The 19,676-nt window shown below is 41.9% G+C and overlaps 2 protein-coding genes across 2 annotated transcripts in view; one reads left to right on the top strand and one right to left on the bottom strand.

Moving 5' to 3' along the window:
* The window catches only part of LOC145991894 (uncharacterized), a 499,455-nt gene that overhangs the window by 292,517 nt on the left and 187,262 nt on the right, over window positions 1–19,676 (top strand). The gene's annotated exons all lie outside the window — the stretch shown is intronic.
* dnt (tyrosine-protein kinase Dnt) overlaps window positions 1–19,676 on the bottom strand; it is a 150,281-nt gene that overhangs the window by 70,553 nt on the left and 60,052 nt on the right. Inside the window, exon 2 of the mRNA XM_083127283.1 lies at window positions 15,595–15,722. Coding sequence (XP_082983409.1) covers window positions 15,595–15,722 — 128 coding nt within the window. The remainder of the gene's footprint in view (window positions 1–15,594; window positions 15,723–19,676) is intronic.

Here is a 19,676-nt window from a genome sequence, read left to right as displayed (position 1 = left end):
CCAAAAAGAGAAAATTTTCAGGCCAATAAGCTCCCAACACCGTTAAAAGTTGTCACAAATAACCTCCCAACACCATTACAACCTGAACTTTACCAAAAGTTCTCATCACTTGCTCAGTTTAGAAGTGATAACCTCCACACACACATCGCGAAAAAATAGTCCCAACTCACATTTCACTCTTTCACTTAAAAATTCAACACAATTATCAAATATCGGCAGTTCATGTCGCTCTACTTGATCTTTTATATTGGTAATATCCTGGCAATTATGATCATTCGAATTATTAGTACAACCATAACAAGTATTCTTAATTGATCCAACACATAATGAAATATAAGACTCGTAATATTCACGTATTTGGGTCTGATATTCACAATACATTTTAGTTATCTTAGATATGCAATCAGACAATCGTAAAAGCTCTGTCCAGGTAGTTAACATCATTGTCATTGGTATTTCCGAATCAAAAATATCCACAAACTGAATAACTTTCTTATTGTACAATTTGCCAAAAGAAAGCATGTATTTTTCACCTAGCAACGCAGGCGACAAAACCAACTCTTCTTCACTAGATAAATAATTAGATATATTTCCCCCCAACTCCATCAGTGTACACCATTCTTCCATACACAACACAATTCCTTGACTGTTGTGGCGAGCAATACGCACACACACAGAAAAATCGTTCTCCACATCAAATCCAACAGTCGCACTCTTGAATGCAGTTTTACTCAAAGGGTAACATACCTCCAACAGGTATTGCTTCCGTGGTTTCCATGTGGAAGAGGACTGGGCACCATTTTCCTCCATGCTGGTTCCAGAGAGCTGCTTTAGCATATTTAACTGCTGCTGCACATAACTATTCCCTTGAAAATTAAGTTTTCTTTTCGCATTCCAAACCTTTCCTCCCTGTAGAGATGCAGTTGCTACAGCTGACGTTGCAGTAACTCCTCCCGAACGTGTTGTTGCAGATTTGGACACTACAGATACTTCGGCACCACCAGATCTTTGCACTCTTCTTGACTTGGCAGAACCGCTTTTCTCCATCTTGCTCTTCTCTTTCCTGCTACTTCACGATGAACACACTAACTGTACAGAACATGTGGTACTTTATATACACCAACCCACATAACTCCCATCAACGTCATAGATTTTTAAATAGCACATAACGGAACATTTTGAGCAGAAAATCTCTCTCTCTCTCTCTTTCTCTTTCTCTCTCTCTGTGTGTGTGTGTGTGTATGTGTGTGTGTGTGTGTGTGTGTGTGTATGTGTTCTCTCTTTCTTATGTCCTCTTTCTCTCTCTCTCTCTCTCTCTCTCTCTGTCTTCCTATCTCTGTCTATCTCCGTCTGTTTCTCTCTCTCCCTCTCTCTCTCTCTCTCTCTCTCTGTCTGTGTGTGTGTGTGTATATGTTCTCTCTTTCTCATATCCTCTTTCTCTCTCTCTCTCTCTCTCTCTCTCTGTGTATGTTCTCTCTTTCTCATATCCTTTTCTCTCTCTCTCTCTCTCTCTCTCTCTCTCTCTCCCCCCTTCTTTCTACTGTTCATCATCTATGATCTCTCACTCACTTTATCCTTTCTATCTATCTTTTTCTCCTGTTCATCATCTATGATCTCTCACTGTCTTTATCCTCTCTATCTCTATATTCCCCCTCTTTTATCGCTCTCTCTCTCTCTCTCTCTTTATCATCTTTCTTTGAGTGGCTTTCTTTGAGTGGCTGGTGACAATTTACTACTAACGGTGACTACGCGCACTAGGTTATCCCTTCCCGGAAACACTTCTTGGATGACGCCGACTCTCCACGAGAGTGGTGGAAGATTGTCCTCCTTCAATAGCACTGGTGTGCCAGGCTTCAAATTCGACTGAACGGCTGTCCATTTCTGTCGCTGCTGCAGACTATGCAGATAGTCCTGAGACCACTTCCTCCACACTCGCTGCTGGAACTGCTGTATGCGCTGCCATCTGGATAATCTGCTGGCAGCCAGATCTGTAATGTTTGGTTCAGGAAATGAGGTTAGAGGACCTCCAATAAAAAAATGACCAGGGGTAATGTAGCTGAATTCATCATGAGAATCAGGGAGTGTGAAAAGAGGACGGGAGTTGAGGCAGGCCTCTATTTGGCATAGCAGAGTTACTAGTTCTTCGTATGTTAGCACGGCGTTTCCTGCTACTCTGCGGAGATGGTATTTCATAGACTTCACTGCACTTTCAAAAATCCCGCCAAATGATGGACTGCGTGGTGGAGAATACTTCCATTGGAAATTCTCTTCTGCTGCAAATCTGTTGATGTCCTTGTTGAACTCTTGTAATTGAAAGAGTTTACGTAATTCCTGCAATTCATTTTTAGCACCATGGAAAGTCGAAGCATTGTCGCTAAAAATACTTGCACACTTTCCTCTTCTCGCGGTGAAGCGTAGTAGAGCTGCGATGAAGGCTTGTGATGTCAAGTCTGAGACAATCTCTAGATGAATTGCCCTTGTGGCAAGACAAGTGAAAACTGCAATGTAGCATTTTCTTGTGGATCTGCTTCTTGCGGCTCCGGTCTTGATGTGGTATGGCCCTGCGTAATCAACGCCTACGTGATGGAATGCCTTGCTGGGTCTCACTCTACTGGAGGGTAACTGCCCCATCAGCTGCTGGGCGGCTGAAGCCTTCAAACGATAGCATATGTTGCACTGGTGAATGATCTGTTTGACCACCTGTCGTATGCGAGGTATCCAGTATTTCTCACGAAGTGATGATATGAGAAGCTGTGGACCAGCATGCATAAGTCTCTTGTGTTCTGATGCTATCAGAATTTTCGCGAAATGGCTCTTCGGATGAAGAATAATTTGATGTTTGCTTTGAAACTCCAATTCACTGTTTTCCAATCTTCCTCCGACACGAATTACTTTTTCATTGTCGAGAAATGGATGAAGGTTCCTCAAAATGCTTTTGTTGTGTACTTGCTGCTTGTCAGACAAATCTTTGATTTCCTGAGAGAAGAATGCACGTTGTGTTATCTTGATGCAGGCAAGTGTGGCGCCTTGAATTTCAAAGGTGGTAAGGTCTTCACTCCTTTTCTCTCTTGAGTTTCTGCAATTGCTGATGAACCTTTTGCAGAGTGACACTACTCTCAGTAGCTTGGATAAACTTGAATATCTAGATACGATTTCTTCTTCAGTTGTTACATGAGCGACCAATGTGGTAGCTGCTACCTTACGCTGCTCTGGAATAGTGCTCTCGTCTGGACGGAATGCTAAACTGGATGATGGCCACTGTGTCTCGTCTTCTTGGAGCCAGGTGGGCCCGTGCCACCAAAGCTGAAGTGATCTGATAGTTTTTGCATCGACTCCTCGTGAGATCAGATCTGCAGGATTGTCTTTTGATGGAACGTGCTTCCAATCACTGAGTTGTGCGAGTTCCTGTACCATAGCAACTCGGTTGGCAACAAAAGGTTTCCATTTACTGGCTGGAGACGCCAGCCAAGCTAGGACGATTTTTGAGTCGGTCCATAGGTGAATGGTGTCTATACATAGACGCAGTATGGGCAATGCTTTGTGTACCAGTTTGGCTAGTAGAACTGCCGCACATAATTCCAAACGTGGAAGAGTGGTTCTCTTCACCGGAGCCACCTTGGACTTTGAACACAATAAGTTCACACTTATGTGACCCTCTGAATCAATTGATCTTACGAAGAGAACACTGCCATAGTTTCTCTCTGATGCATCAGAGAAACCGTGAATTTGAACTTTATGGATGTCTCCTGGAGCCAAAACGAAGCGTGGTACTTTTACTTCGTTAATACATGTGAGCTGCGAATGAAGACGACGCCATGTTTTCTGCAAATCTATAGGAAGCGGATCATCCCATCCTACATTGCGGAGCCATAACTGCTGCAGGAATGACTTGTATGTTATCACCACTGGCGATATTAGTCCGATTGGATCGAACACTTGTGCAATTATGCTGGCAACTTGGCGCTTTGAGAAGATCTTCAACGAGCCTACATCCACTGTTGTGGCGACCTTGCTGTCCATGAGAAATTCGTCCGTGGATGGGCGCCATGAAATTCCCAATGTTTTTGTGCCTTCTGTGTCGAATTGCACTAGATCCTGTACTGCCTTCAATTCTTCTGGAATAGATTGCAACACTGCCTTGCTATTGGAGCACCATTTACGTAGATTGAATCCTCCCTTCTGGAGTAATTCTGTGAGACTTTCACGCAGCTTTATTGCACCTTCAATGCAATGATTTCCTCCCAGAAAATCGTCAACGTAGAAGTCATGTGTCAAGACATGAGTAGCTACTGTGAAATTTGATGATTCATCTTCTGCCAACTGCTTGAGGCATCTTGTGGCCAAGAATGAACTTGAAGTTAATCCATAAGTGACTGTGTTCAAACTGTAAACGTGGATCGGTTCGTCACGTGATGCTCTCCATAAGATGCATTGAAGTGGTCTGTCTTCTGAATGCATGTTAATTTGCCTATACATTTTAGCCGTGTCTGCAGTCAGTGCGATTTTGTGACTACGAAATCTGAGCAGGATTGAAAACAATTCTTCTTGTATCGTGGGACCAATCATCTCTATACTGTTCAACGATTCCCCCGTAGTTGTGGGCGAGCTTCCATCAAAAACCACTCTTAAACGTGTAGTTTTGCTTGATTCCTTGATCACACAGTGATGTGGAATGTAGTACCTTGTCTCCTTGTCTCTGGATACATCTTCCAATGTCCCAATTGGTTGCATGTGTTTGAGTTGTTGGTACTCGACCATGAATTCGGTGTACTCTCTTTTCAATTCCATGTTCCGATCAAGTCTTCTTTCTAATTGGTTAAATCGTGAAATCGCTGTTTGCAGAGAATCCCCAAGAACGGATCTGTCCTTCTTCAAGGGTAGCTTGACTGTGTATCGACCTTCTCGATCACGAGATGTAGTTTCCTGGAAATGTTTTTCACAGGTGATTTCTTCTGGCGAAGGCAACTTATCATGGAATTCCTCCAAATCCCAAAATCTCTGTAAATGAAAATTGACTGTATCTTCTGTGCGAACAAAGAATGACTTCGTAGGTCCGTTCGTAGATGGTGCATTGGGAATCCTTCCTGCTACAATCCATCCAAACTCAGTGTTTTGCAACGCTGGATAGTTTCCTGTTCTTGAAAGTTTTTCTGGCTTGAGAATCGTGTAGAACACATCTGCAGACAAAAGTAGGTCAATGTTGCCAGGTGTATGGAAGCTAGGATCTGCTAAATGTATGTCACTCGGAATTCCCCATGTGGAAGTTTCGAGCCTCTGCGCTGGCATCGAACCTGTGATGTTTGGCAAGATGGAACAAGATACATCCATGGTGAATCCACTTATGCTGGATTTAATCTGCGTCTCCACGGTGTGAAAGGCTTGCACTGTAGCTTCATTTATCCCTTGGATTGGAATTCGGCGTTTTTGTTTCTTGATGCGTAGCTGCTGAGCAAGGTTCTCTGTCATAATGTTACTCTGCGAGGCTCCATCCAAAAGTGCACGACATGGGAGCCACTCGCCGTATGCGTTCTTGATTTTTATGACTGCTGTGGCTAGGAGAACTTGCAAAGTTTCTCTGTTCTTGACAGAACAATATGTTGCTTTAGTCTGGGCATCATTATCCTGAAAACGAGTATCATCGCCTACTGCCGGTTTACTTCTGGGCTGCTTCTGTGTTTGACGTTCTCTGCTGCTCTTATCTTCATGAAGAAGGGAATTATGTTTCTCGCCGCAATACTTGCAAGATCCTGCCTTGCATGCTGACCTAAATCCCTGGTGATCTGACTGTCCAAGACAATTGAAACAGATCTGGTTTTCTCGAAGAAATTTGTACTTCTGAGCTATAGTAGCTGCTTTGAAAGAACTGCACGCAAACAGCGGATGCTTATTATTCTTCATAGTATCCTTGCAATACAGGCATGAAGGAGATACAGTAGAAACATACGATCTTGAAGGGGAAGGATGCGCAGGTTTGTGACTTTGTTGTTTGGTGTTGCCACTAAACTGTGGTTTGAATGTTGATTTTTCATTGGAAATTGGTTTGAATTTCTCTAAAGCTTTGGTTCTGTGCTCTAGAAATTGAAACAAACTGTCAAGAGTGGTGAATTTAGAATCATTCACTTCTAATTCAAAAGCTTTTCGTGTGGTGGCATCAAGCTGAGAGGTAAGATGTTGAACTAACACTATATCTGATAGTGAACTATCTCCTGCTAATAATTTTAACGCTGAGATGGAACTGATAGCTGTGTTTGTGAACGCTCGCAACTCTTCTGCGTTTTCTCTCGACACTGGTTTTATATGCAAAATATCATTGACGTGTGAAGCAGCTATGAGACGCTTGTTGTCAAAACGCTCTTGGAGTTGTTTCCACGCTACACCGTAGTTGGATGCTGTAATTGGTATCTTTTCAATGATTTGCAATGCCTCACCCTTCAGTGCGACACGTAAATACTGGAATTTCTGAATATCTGAAATATCCGAATTATCATGTATGAGCGAAGAAAATGTGTCTTTGAATGATACCCATTGGGTGTAATTTCCACTGAAATGCGGAAGCTCTATTAATGGCAACTTGACTTGAGACTTGCACGAAGCCCTGTGTTCATTTTCCGCGCCGTCTGTATTTGAATGATTTCCCTCAATTAATGTTAGCATCTGCGACTTGAGATCGAAATATGAAAGTTCGATTGTCTCTCGAACTGCCGTGTGTTCATCGTCTGTGGCTTCAAATGCAATGCAATCCTGAATTTCTTCTATCTTGGGCCATAATGTGTTCAGTTGCTCCAGCCGAACCTTGATCTGTTGAACGTTCGGCGCCTCTGGTTCAACACTGCTAATGTACGACTGCAATCTCGTTATTTGCCCCCTGTAGGCGGCACGTTGCTTTAGAAGATGTGCTAAGTCTGCCATGCCTCAAGGTGGGAGGGACAAGCAATGCGTATTGAAATGAAAGGAAAAAATAAGGAAATATTGAACCAAACACTGTTGTACTCACCGATCTGGCATTCACTGGACCATCTGGGCATCTGAAATCCTGGTTAGGCTGCAACACTGCAGGTAGTCGTTGACACTGACGAGTACTGGAACAGCTGATGCACGGTCGCCATGGTGATGTCACGTCTGCACGCGTGGGCTGCTATGCACCTCTCCGCGATACGTTTCTCTCCGCTACGAGTTCCCGCACGAAAACGAACGAAAAACCCAGTCCCGTGAAGGAACAGAAAACTGCAGTCTAAAAATAACTCAGGGACACACCACCGGTGTATGACGTCATGTCACTGGTCGCCGACCGAAAGTCCTCGTACAGCGCGAGGGGCGAAGGGAGCGGAGTGTGAAACGTCACTGACAAGCGAACAACGAGAGCCTGTCGTTCGGGGAAGTCCCGGGCGTGTCCTTCAGCCACGTGGAAAATATCTCGTGCGCTACAACGAATGACGTAGTGCTTTCAATAACTTGTAGTTACTGTACTTGAAAATAATGTTTGCACAACACAATGTCACTAAAATCACTGATGGTAACGTACCTCATGTTCAATACAAAGGAGATCGCGGCCTGCGGAGGACCAAAAATGTATGCGTTCCGGACCGTACAGGACCAAAACTGAATGTAGAACCTGTCCGGCTGTGAAGGACCAGAAATGAATGATGATCCAAACCGGTAGGATCTTAATGTAAGTGAAATTGTAGGTACCACTTACATCTCTCTGGTATGGATTGTGTCGCTACAGGGCAAAGTTCACCGCGATCCTCTTGGGAGTTGTAAAGAAAACACAGGCACACACACTGATAACTATAACTATGTATTATAAGGTATACGCACATAACACTTGATTACACTTCCCATGCACTCCTGTCTAGGGAAAACTGTTTACACGAAGTTGCAGCTGGTGTTACAACAACGCGCCACTAAGGAAACGTAGCCACGTTGGGCTTACGGTATCCATAATTGTCCGCGACGGTTTCTGGTTGTGTCCCGAGTGGCCTCTCTACGCACACTGGCTGGAAGTAAAAGTAACTACCGCGCTAAAATGGCGGCAACTAGACACCGCGCTAAGATTGAATTAGCCAATGGGAGTGCAGGTTACTTAAGGCATTTGAAATACACAAATAAACAATTGAAGCTATATGCAATATAAAATATATAAAGAAAGAATAAACATGGTTACTTTTATAGATAAATCTCCAACAACTGCAAAGCGCTAGCTCTGACTTTTTATAATAGAGCCTTGTGAATACTTTCTCTCTGTATAAATCAACAACCTAATCGATTTACCACATCTACGGAAACTAGATTTTCTTGAAATTCCATTGGGAATTTCCCTGTGTCATCACACTGTTGGCACCGTCGGGGGGGGGGGGGGGGCAGGAACCAACCCATTTACAGCGATGTCTTGCTTTTTTCTTCTTCCTTCATCCCCCCTGTCATCTTGCATTAGAGGAAAGCGAGGGCGGTGGTAACCGGACTCTAAATGGAGTCCGTGAATGAAGTGGGACTGGCAGGAGACTTCCTTGCCCACGTGACAGCTGTTTATTTCTCCCGTCCATCATCGTTCCTTCGTTCTTTTATCCCGTCGATGAGTGTTGGTGCGTTTGTGTACACAGGGAGACTCGAGACTTGGCACTTTCTGGTTTTGAAGACGGGAAGGCGAGGGGAGGATGGGCGGGCGTCCTTTTGTTCGCCATGTGTGCGAAGGGGGATGTCGTAGAAGCTGTCTCGTTCTCATCTGCGGTTGTCCGGGACATTTGAGACCCAAGTGACTCGTGGTTCTGAAGGAATTCGGGACGAGGAGCCATTGAAGGTTCCGGGTTCGAGTTTTAGCTTGGGCATGTGCATGACTTGGCGAATGGTTCGTAATTTGGTTTTAATATTCACGCGCAATTTGGAGACAGAGGAAGATAGCTGCTCCCCAGGGGGGAGAGAGAGGAGGGAGGATCTTTCTATTTCTTTCTTCGATTCTTCATTTCTTCTCTCTCTTTTCTGTTCACTCTATCTCCCTTTCTCAATCCCCCCTCTCTCTTCCTCTCTGTGTATGTGCCTTTCTCTCTCCGTGATTGTTCCTTTCTTTCTGTATCGCGAATGAGACACAGTGAGAGTGTGTGTGTGTTGGGGGAGGGGAGGAGGTCCGGTGTCTCTCTCTTGTTTTTCTCACTCACTGCATATTCATAGTATTATGGCGCCGAAACCGACTTCAGTCACCATGATGCGATTCACTCAACGATGTCTTAGAGAGGCGGTAAGTGGAGATTGGCCGTCTTTTCTCGAGACAATTTGAATTTGGAGCTCTCGCAAACGAAAACCCGATACGTTACACCACAATGTTACGAACGGAAATTGGGGCTTGAACTGCACGCTAAAGGATTATTTGTAGTTGATATCTCATTAATTTCATCAAGTATTCATTTGCAGACGCAATCGGGATGAAACTAGAAAACTACAAAATAAACTGACCAAAGAAATATAGCAGAGCGCCGTACGTCGCCAGGGGTTCCGGGTTCGAATCTCGGCCAGGGCGTTCATTGCGAGTGCCCCCTTCATCAATGTCATCATATCACCTGTCATAGTCTTCTTCGCGATTAGCCAAAAGTGGCAGAAAACCGAAGTAAAATAAACCCAATAACTCAAGTGTTTGAGCCCACTCAATGTTTTTTCAACAGCTGACGCCCGCGAGCACATAATAATCTCGTCTTGTCTCAACATTCTTACTGTCGGAAGAGACACGCCCAAGGCTTCCGACTGCAGTAACTTGCTGCTCCTGGGCTCTACGCAGTAGAACACACGCACACGTACGTTTAAAAAAATGAAGCTATCTCCTTTAAGTTCATTTGACGCTTGCTGACTACAAAGGACCATGACCAGAGTTCTGGGGGTTTTTCGGGTCGATATCTGGCAACTTGTGTCTTGGGTGGGGGGTAAGAGGATGTCGCTTCCGTAGGCACACTGCGGCTTAGCGTTTTCTGCGTCGGAAATGTTGTGAACGTTCGCAAACAAAGCATGATACATTAATACTTCATTCACATGATCGAATGTACTTTTTCACACTTTCCGAAACGAGCACACGGTCTTCGCCTCCAATTCTACAATAATAGGCACTTCTATACTTCAATATACTAAAATGCTAGGAAAAGTGAGTAAAAATACATGTTCGCAATTTTATTTCATCATTCTAGCTGTGAGCCGAGACTGTGCGCACACTTTTCTTGTTAGCTTGCAGTTAGTTTTATCACCCATTTAAGCATTCTCCCGCCTCCTGCTGTGTACATGTAAACCATCACACGCAGAAATGCTATCCAAGGCGAATATACGCAGGTAAATCAATAGGGGAGGAATGAACATACATTGGTTGACGAAAGATGATGCTTGCGCAGTGTCTTCAAAAGTATAATCATTCGTAACCATGCATTCAACGTGCATAAAGACCGGGAGGGAAAAAACGACAGTATTTAGAGCAATTTTACTAATTTTTGCAATCATGTTCACATGTTCATCTTATTCGTAAATGAAGTAATCGCATATGTTTTTCTGATTTATGCAATAAAAATTAAAGTGTCTCGGCTTGGAGGCTATCACTCCACCCACTTGGCGGCGCTAGTGTTTCTTGCATAAGCTTTGCTGATATAAACGACATATCCTGTTGTAGATTATCTCTTAGCGCATGTGTATCATCACATAAACTAAAAATTATTTTTACACTTAGCACTTCCTTATATTAATTATAAGTTATTAATTAATTTTCCCTTGTCCCTGCCGTATTCACTGTATTTTCTATGTATGGTCAAATTCACACAGAATAAACCCTTGCGAAACTTGCTTGTACACTTTTCAATCTAAAACTGCTGTTGAAATCAACAAGCAATTTAGACAGTCCGTGACTTCTGCGATCAGGTAACCAGTTGATCTTCACGAGTTACGGACGGGTACATACATACATGTAGCAAAAGCTCAGAAAAAACATAACGGTGCAACAAGGTGAATATTGAAATCACACGATACAAAGTGACGAAGCTTCATCTTCTTCTTCCTCCTCTTTTAGAAGGAATGTTGAAGAGATAACGACACCTTGTTTGGAGGCTAAGTACAAAGCATATTCGCCGCGCTGTCATTATCAGACGTAATCGCTTCGCCTTTTCAACGCTTCTTTCACTATTCACGTACCACCTGCGTCTGGGTTTGCTGCTACAATTGTATTTGTTGTTCTGTAAAGGTTACCGACAGCCGTAGTTTAAAAATGTATTGTTAGTTTGATACACTGCTAATTTTTTACATGTCTGCACACATCTCACAGATTTCATGCAAGCTTGGCTTTGTCTTGTGCCGAGGTATTTAAAAGTTATGAATTTGTGATGAAAACTAAAATTTGTAGAAATGAAAAGTCGGTCTAGTCTCGAAATTACACAAAAAAGTAAAAACTAATTAACATAACTTAGCGCAACTTAACATTTCTTCAAATTAAGTAACAAAATTTTGCTTAGGAGAAGATTTCATTCATTTTTTAGTTTCAAATGACAAGAAACTGTTGGTCAAATCAAATTTATCTTCAAATTCTATAAGAGTATTGCTCCGATACTATCCCTAAAAATGTAGGTTCCGAGATTTCACGTAATTATAATATGAAACTTGTGTATACATATGGGCTGACTTTGGAAGGACAAGACATCATCTGCCCTCACCGAATTCCTTAAGCAGGGCACACATTATATGTATTTACATTCATGAAATAACGTTTACCGTATATCAAACTATTTGAAATACACACTACTGATTTTATTATTATTTTGTTTCTATTTATCCTAACTGATTCCATCTTAGCTCGCTGCCGACTATCTTTCGTGCGAGTGGGCGTATCTTATGGGACAGCAAATTGTCTACGACCAGACCACAAGAAAGTTTAGAGCTGCGAAAACATACAGAACGAAAAACCGCGAACTCTTATTCACATAAGCCCTAGAGTTCTTTACCCCAAGCGTCAGCAGCGTTGCCAACCTAAACGAAAGAAAATGAACCCTCTTCTGTCTTTGCCGATAGTGAGGCTGTTCAATATATAGCACATAAGCTATATCTGGTAGGCAACTACATTATCCCATTTATGCTATTCTTATAAAACTTAACGTGTCCAACTTAATTTCTACATGAGAAATGACATTACAGCAAGATACCGAATAATCATTGCAATGTTTTAAAACTAGAATTAGAAAGATACAATCGTTAATGACAGAGAAGTTGTCTGTTATTCAAAATGATAACATTTGCATAGTATCTGTTACCAAGAATTTTCACAATTTGAAAAATTTCTTGTCGAAGTTAGTTTCGCAAGATATCACACTTCTCAACATGGTTATTGAAGTGTTTTGTTTTACAAATAAATTTGTGGACAAGAATAGTCGAGAGGAAAGAAAATGTTATCTTCTTTTCTTGGTCTAGTAAGTTCTGGGGCATTGTGCTGGGAATTTTGCAATCAAAGAAGAACATGAAAGTAGCGTAGAATCAGAATTTTTGCATTGTAGTCTGCGGCAGTTGAGCTCGGGGCCAACTCAAATGACACCAAGTTCTCTGCTGATATGTTACTTGGTCCGTCCCCAGCTTTACTAGCTTTTATCTTTGTTTCATATTTTTCTTAGAATTGCATTTTCTGCAATTTATGACCATCGCAAAGGTTTATACGATGCAGTTTGATCGATTTGTAAGACCCATTTCGGTTTTAAAAAAGTGCCTGAATAACAATCATCCGAGTACCAAATGACAAACGAAATAAGAACACCAGCGCCTCTAACGGAAAGATTTGGCAGTGAACCATTCGCCGTGCATTGCAGCATTGCAACAAAACAGAACGGAACATTTTTTCAGGCTTGGCAACACTGAGGAAGATAAAACCAAGGGATAAGAAGAAAAATACCACAGTCACGTCCAGCCCTATTCTTCATACAGTCTGCCTTTTTTTGCGATTATGACTGCGAACGTATCTCTTGGTTCCATCAGAGCTAAGAGAATGCGGAGGTACGAGTGTGCTTTGTGGTTTTGTGGGGAATTCACGGAGGGTATGGGGGGAGTGGAGGGAGGGGGGCATCTTCCACGCTCGGCCGCCCTCGGAATACAAAACCGAAAAAGAGTTGAGTGCTGGAACGGGCAGGTATTCCAGTTTCCTTTCTGTGAAAGCTTTCCCAAACTGGAGAACACTTACTCAATTTTCAGTCCTTCTATGTAACTTTCTTTCCTTTTCTATATATCTATCTTGTTCGTGGAGATGAATGAAGTTCATGAAATGGACGAGAAAGCAACGCACACTCACACTCGTTGCCTCCAGTGAGTAAAAAACAGGACCATGTCTTTGCAGCATTTTGCGGAAATAAGGAACTTACAAACTGATGACAATAATGGATACTTTCTCATGTGAACTGACGATTTTAGAACGATGTGAGAGGGTATAACAGCAAATTATACCGCGAAAGCTTCAACGGGAATTAGGAATTATTAGAGCGACGTGAGACAGATGATTCTCTCGAAGGAATTGGCGCGAAAATTCACCAGGAATTATTAGAAATTGCCAACGAAATTATTAGAGGGGTGTGAGACTTAATTGGCATGTACGTTTCGACAGGAGCGATTTGAGGCAGTGTATACTAGCACCAATATATCTGAAACCTAGGAAAATATGCGAACTACCTCCAACGGAATTATTAGAGGGACACGATGCTGAGCAACAGCTCATTCTCTCAATAGTTGGTACTAAAGTTTCAATAGGAATTATTAAATTGATGTGAGACAGTTTAATAGCTAATTCTAGTGAATGAAATGGAAAGAAAAAGAACGCTGTCAGCGGAAATATTAGAGAGATGTGACACAGTGTAACAGTTAATTCCGTCACGATAACTAATTCGGAATCTACTATGGGGAGGAAATATCCGCGAGAGAAGCAGTCGTCAAGGCGAGGGACCTGAAGAGATCATCAGTGGGCATCTGGAAGTCAACTCTAGGTTTCCTGACTTCCCAAGGCCCGGCAGCCATCCTCGTAATTGCTGTTCCCGAGTCCATTAATCAACGTCGCTCTCCTCCGCCGGCTGTCAACCGAAGGCCAGTGTCCTCGGAGGCTGCCCAAAGACAAATGACCATCGATTGAGTGACTGCCTCCTCTCTGGCTGCTCCAAGGTGACGGCCACGGTGTTCTGCATGGGTGTCCTCACTTTTACCCACGTCACTCCACACCGTGAAGCACATGGTAAGCTGTGCATTACAACTTTAACCCCCACCCGCCCAAGTTTTGGCCCGTCATCCTAACGCGTGTGAAGCAAGTTGGAGCTGTGTTTACTGCGGTATCGCAGTGTGAGCAAAGGCACTGGTTAGAAACTTGCCTGAAAGAGCAAATGAGAATATTAATCTCACTTGAGGTTGATGTATTTTATGGTCAGAACTAATTTCTTGGGCCGCGGTGGCTCAGTCGGTAACGCGTCTGACTACCATGCTAAAGGTCCCGGGTTCGATCCCCGGCCGGTTCAAATCCGGGATCTAACGATGGAAGCGACCCCGGCGCCCACCCAGCGTCGAATAACATGGGTACCTGGGGGAAACCTTGGGGGGTAAAGGCGGTCAGGGGCGTGATGCTGATCACTTCAACCCCACTCACGACCGGATCAAGAAAGTGTGGGGCGTTACCCCCACACCCCCTATACGCCTTCATGGCGTGGTGCTACGCACAGGGGAGCACTTTTTTACCTTTTTTTTTTTTTACTAATTTCTTGTGTTTCATGTTGTTACACTTTTAAAAGCATGGATAACAATGTTGTAAATCCTCCGCTATTATCTGCTAATCAAATTAGATTCAATCCCCTAATAGTTCTGGCGATACTCGGCCAGCTTAAACTCATACAAACTGCAACATTAAACGATTCAATTTCAGTAATTATCATAATCTTGGATTCTAGCTTCAATGATTTCAAGGACCTTTGATTCGAATTTCTGTGATTCCAAGGATTTTGGATCCCATCTTATGAATTTTCACAATCTTCGATTCCAACTTGAGTAATTTTCACAATCTTTGATTCCAACTTGAGTAATTTTCACAATCTTTGATTCGAACTTTAGGAATTTTCACATTTGATTCTAACTTCAGTAATTTTCACAATCTTTGATTCAAACTTGGGTAATTTTAACAATCTTTGATTCCAACTTCAGTACTTTTCCCAATCTTGATTCCAACTTCAGCAATTTTGACAATCTTGGATTCCAACTCCAGTACTATTCACAATCTTTAATTCCAACTTCAATAATTTTCAGAATCTTGGATTCCAACTTCAGCACTTTTCACAATCTTTGATTCCAACTTCAATAATTTTCAGAATCTTGGATTCCAACTTCAGTAATTTTGACAATCTTGGATTCCAACATCAGTACTTTTCACAATATTGGATTTCAACTTCAGTAATTTTTACAATATTGGATTCAAACTTCAGTAATTTTCAAAACCATTCACATCTTTCAAACAAATTCAGTAATTTCCACGATGCTGGAATATCTGTGTAATACCCAACGAAGCAAGCAACCGAGAAATCAAACAGGATATGGAAGTTAAACATGTTATGGAAGGATCTGAATGAACCAACTCACCGGTTTGTTTGCGAGGCTCTCCCACGTGAAGTGGAGGGTGTTGATTATGGCTGGGACGGGAACGACGAAGTTCAGGGCGTATTCGTTGACGACGCCGTCGCGAACGTAGAACAGCTGCGACGACAAACCTGCGAACAGAGAAACAAGAGAGAAATTAATATCTTCAAATCCACCGACAATATCGAAAGATAAAAGTTTGTATATCGTTGGCGAGAAACTAATCGAATAAACTGGAGTGTGCCATCGACTTCCCTTCATTATAAATCTAACACATGGTACATAATGAACAATAAAGGTTCGAGAGTAGCACATATTTCGAAACATTTATCAAAATTTTGACTGTCTGTAAGAACAATAATACTTTGGGAACAGTTAACACTAGAGAGGTAATTGTATGTCAGTTGCAAAGGAGAACGAAAATTGTTCTATCTTGTTATTGTTATTAATGTTTACTGTTACTTCCTGAAGGAGGGTTACATGTACCGTCAAGGACACTTTTGGGTTGTAAAGATCTCCTTTGTAGGTCAATGAGATCATTACAATCCAGAAGTGTCTATGACTGTACAGTCGGATGCAAAAGTTTTGCTCGGCAAATTGTTCATGGCTATTCTTTATCAATGTTTCTCTTGCATCCTATGTGTCTTTGAAGAATAGAAGCTCTCATTGGGTAAAATAAAGTGTATGAACACAGTGGCGGACAGTTTGCTTGGTAATATTTACTTATGCAAGGAAAAGCCTGATTTATTTGAATAACAAAAAAAAAATGAAATTTTTGATAACCAGAGACAAAAAAAAATGAATGATAGGCTTCATTCAAGTTAGTAATTTGAGCAAATTATTTTGTAATTCTAAACAAATGATGTACATTTTAAAAGAGTTACTAAAACAATGCTTAATGAACAACCCTTTGTTACCTATTTAAACACACATTTCATCATTAGCAAGCATTTATTGTTTCTAGTTATTGCAAGTAAACACTTTAGCTGTGTACGTTTTGCATCAACAAATACAAGCATTCGATTTCCTGAATACATCAGCTGCAAAGATAAATCTAATCAAAAATATCCACTATCGAGAGTAACATAGTAACTGGTAATTATTTATGGAACGCGCGGTAAATTAGTATTTTCTTTTTGGTGCAAATTTCTTTCGTATTCTAGAGATATTTTCATGCGTATGTTGCGTCTGCCTGGTCCACGTGGCACCACTGAGTCCCACGTGGTGACTGGCTTCTCGGCAAGGCGTCAGTCGGCTGACTATCGATTTCCAATCGTCATACACCCTTCTGCAGGGGGGCGGGGGATTCGCCCTGTGATGGAACTCTCGAGGTTCAAAGTGGAGGATTATGGAAGGCTGTGATAACTTTTGAAAGGCTGTTTTATGAAAATGAAACAACAGATAGAAGATTGAATGAGGTGCTCCAAAAGCAGAAAAAAAGCAAATGGTTTCCTTTTATCACTCAATTAATAGAATTTCAAAAAGTATTCTACCATTAAAATACTTACAAAAAGTACGTTTATGAAATTGGTATTCCAGAATGGAAGATATAAAAGATTGGCAATGGCAATAAGCAGCAAACTGTCCATCGCCACGCTCATTCAGTTTGTTAGCAACGCGAGATTCGAGAATGGGCCTGGTCAAAGCAAAGTATTCTAGGTGGCAGCACCCGTGTTGTGTCCCCACGCTTTTGATGGGCAATTATTCTCCCATTTACATTTTGATGCTGAACGTGCTGCTATTACATTAAAATTGCAAGTTTCATATCATCTTAACCTCAGAAATTATGTCTGAACATGATAGATGAATAATCAGTGCTGTAAAACTATTTTTAAAGAGACGATCGTCAACAACAGAAAATATATCGAAACTCAAAAAAGCCATAAAATTTGCGCAGCACTTGTTTACGTCACTTGCAATTTTCACAATTTAAGTGTTTTATTGTTGTGAATCAGGTAAAGAATAATACATAATAATTCCGTTAGACTGTACTTTTATTTTTATAGTTGTTATTAATAACCGACTATTTTTTTTCGTGGTAATATCCTTTTCCACATGGCTAGTAAAATATGGTCCTCTGTTTTATATTTACACATTTATCGAGAAAAATAATGATTATAAAATATATTTTATCTTCTGTTTCATGTCTCGCAACCTCTAGGGCTTTCTTATTTGCAGGAATTAAATGGTTGTAAAAAAATCGTGAGATGAAATTGATGAAGGGGCGGGCAATCACGAACAAACATGGACATAACACAAGTCACGTACAGGCTTATATCGGCTGCGAGTCCAGACGCCAGGGCCTCGTTAGGCTGCAAAATGCAGTTCAGGGTGTACCAAGTGGAAGATAAGTTGATATTGGGGTGTTTTCAGAAGGGTCACACACCCCAGGAAGACATAGCTGTCCATTTGCTTCATCAATTCACCCTTCATATTTCACCTCCTTCGTCGCGATTAACACAGAGGCCAAATCGACGCAAAATAATAAAAAATATTGTGAATATGGTTTGTTTGTGTCATGCTCTCATCATATGGCGTCGGGTCTTGAGTGAATCGTTTTCTTGCTCGTACCCTCACTTGCAACCGTCGGCGCTTCTGTCGACTTCTCTCGGTCGTTTCCGCCTCCTCTTGACAGACTTGAATAAACGAAGAAGTTGCACGCATCCGTAAAACACTTTCCTTCCGTTCCCTGAGGGGCGCGAGAGCCTGGAACGTGCCAAAAAGAGGCGTTCCTTGTGCTTTACGACTCGCCATAAAAATTTGCATCGCACCACAGGACGAAGCAATGCTGCGAACAGCGTAGCGTGTCAGTTGAGCGTTTTCCCCCAGTGATACCAGATCCTGCTTCATGTTCACTGCTATTTCACACTGACGCAGTTTACTAAGCGAATAGTTGAGTGCATTCCGGTGGTCAAACTCAAACATTTAACTTCAAATAACTCACACAATTTGAAAGCAAGCGCGAAGACTGGACAATTTACATTAATTCATACCATCAAAAGGAGTATTAGTCCTATTATTACTATTAAAAGCAATATTCTATTAATACGCAACGGTGTCTAGCTTACGTTAGTCCTTAGTAAGGAGTGACCCTTTCGAAAGATACCCAAAGATCACAATTACCTCCACGTAGTACACCATATACTGGATTGTCGCAGAATAACGAGGCTCTGGACCTGAAGCCAGATTTGTGTTTTGTCGTTCATGTTCTCCCCTCATCCACTTCATCTTATCACCATTCATCCTCATCTCCGCAATTAGCCAAAAATGGCAGAAACACGAAATAAAATTGTTCATTCATTCTTTCCCCAAAATAAATACGCGTATTTATAATTTTCCATAAACGATTTTGCTGAACTGTGTTGAACAATTAGTAAGACCCATATAGAAGAACAATTGCCTGACGCGGAGTTTATGTGCTGCCATCTACAGTTGGTTGGGTATAGGAATTATCATGTGCCTCAATTCCGAACAGTCCCACCTCTATATCTTTGACCTCTTTCACAAAATCGCTTAGTAGACGTCAGTCAGTTGTTACAAGATTATGACGTAAAGATGCAATTTATTTATAGCTGTTCAGTTCAATATATTCAAGCAAAGTACAAGAAATGTGTTCTGTAAATTTCAAAATTGGAAAGGCAGATCTGAAAACAGCTTTGTGTAGATAAACTGTGCTCCGAGCAGTAAACTGTGCACTTCTCCCGTTTTGAAATACGTGACAGGAAGAGAGACATTCGATCGGCTCAGAGCTTGGTCCTGGGGGAGGGACGAGCCGCAGCACCTGACACAACAACTCACAGAGGAAAAAGAGGGAGACGTGAGGCAGACAACAGGCTACTGAACAGAAAAAGAAAGTCTTCGCTTGCGTTAGACAGTTTCCGATTGCTGCTCGAGATTTGTCCGCCCCCGTGGACGTGGGTTTGAAAGCCGAGAACTGGACAAAAGAATGCCAACATCACCCCAGCTCTCAACCGCGACAGCCGTGAGAGGCTTCACCAAAATGGAGAAAACTTGAACTTAGTGTTGCCATCCCTCGCAAAGAAAAGTCTCTAGTTAGTTTACTTATGCTGAACGATATTTAAATT

This window comes from Lepisma saccharinum, chromosome 8 (genome assembly GCF_977018435.1).
Source record: "Lepisma saccharinum chromosome 8, izLepSacc3.1, whole genome shotgun sequence".
Classification (NCBI taxonomy): Eukaryota; Metazoa; Arthropoda; class Insecta; order Zygentoma; family Lepismatidae; genus Lepisma; species Lepisma saccharinum.
Note: the sequence above shows the minus strand (reverse complement) of the source record. Positions and strands in the feature narration are given on the sequence as shown.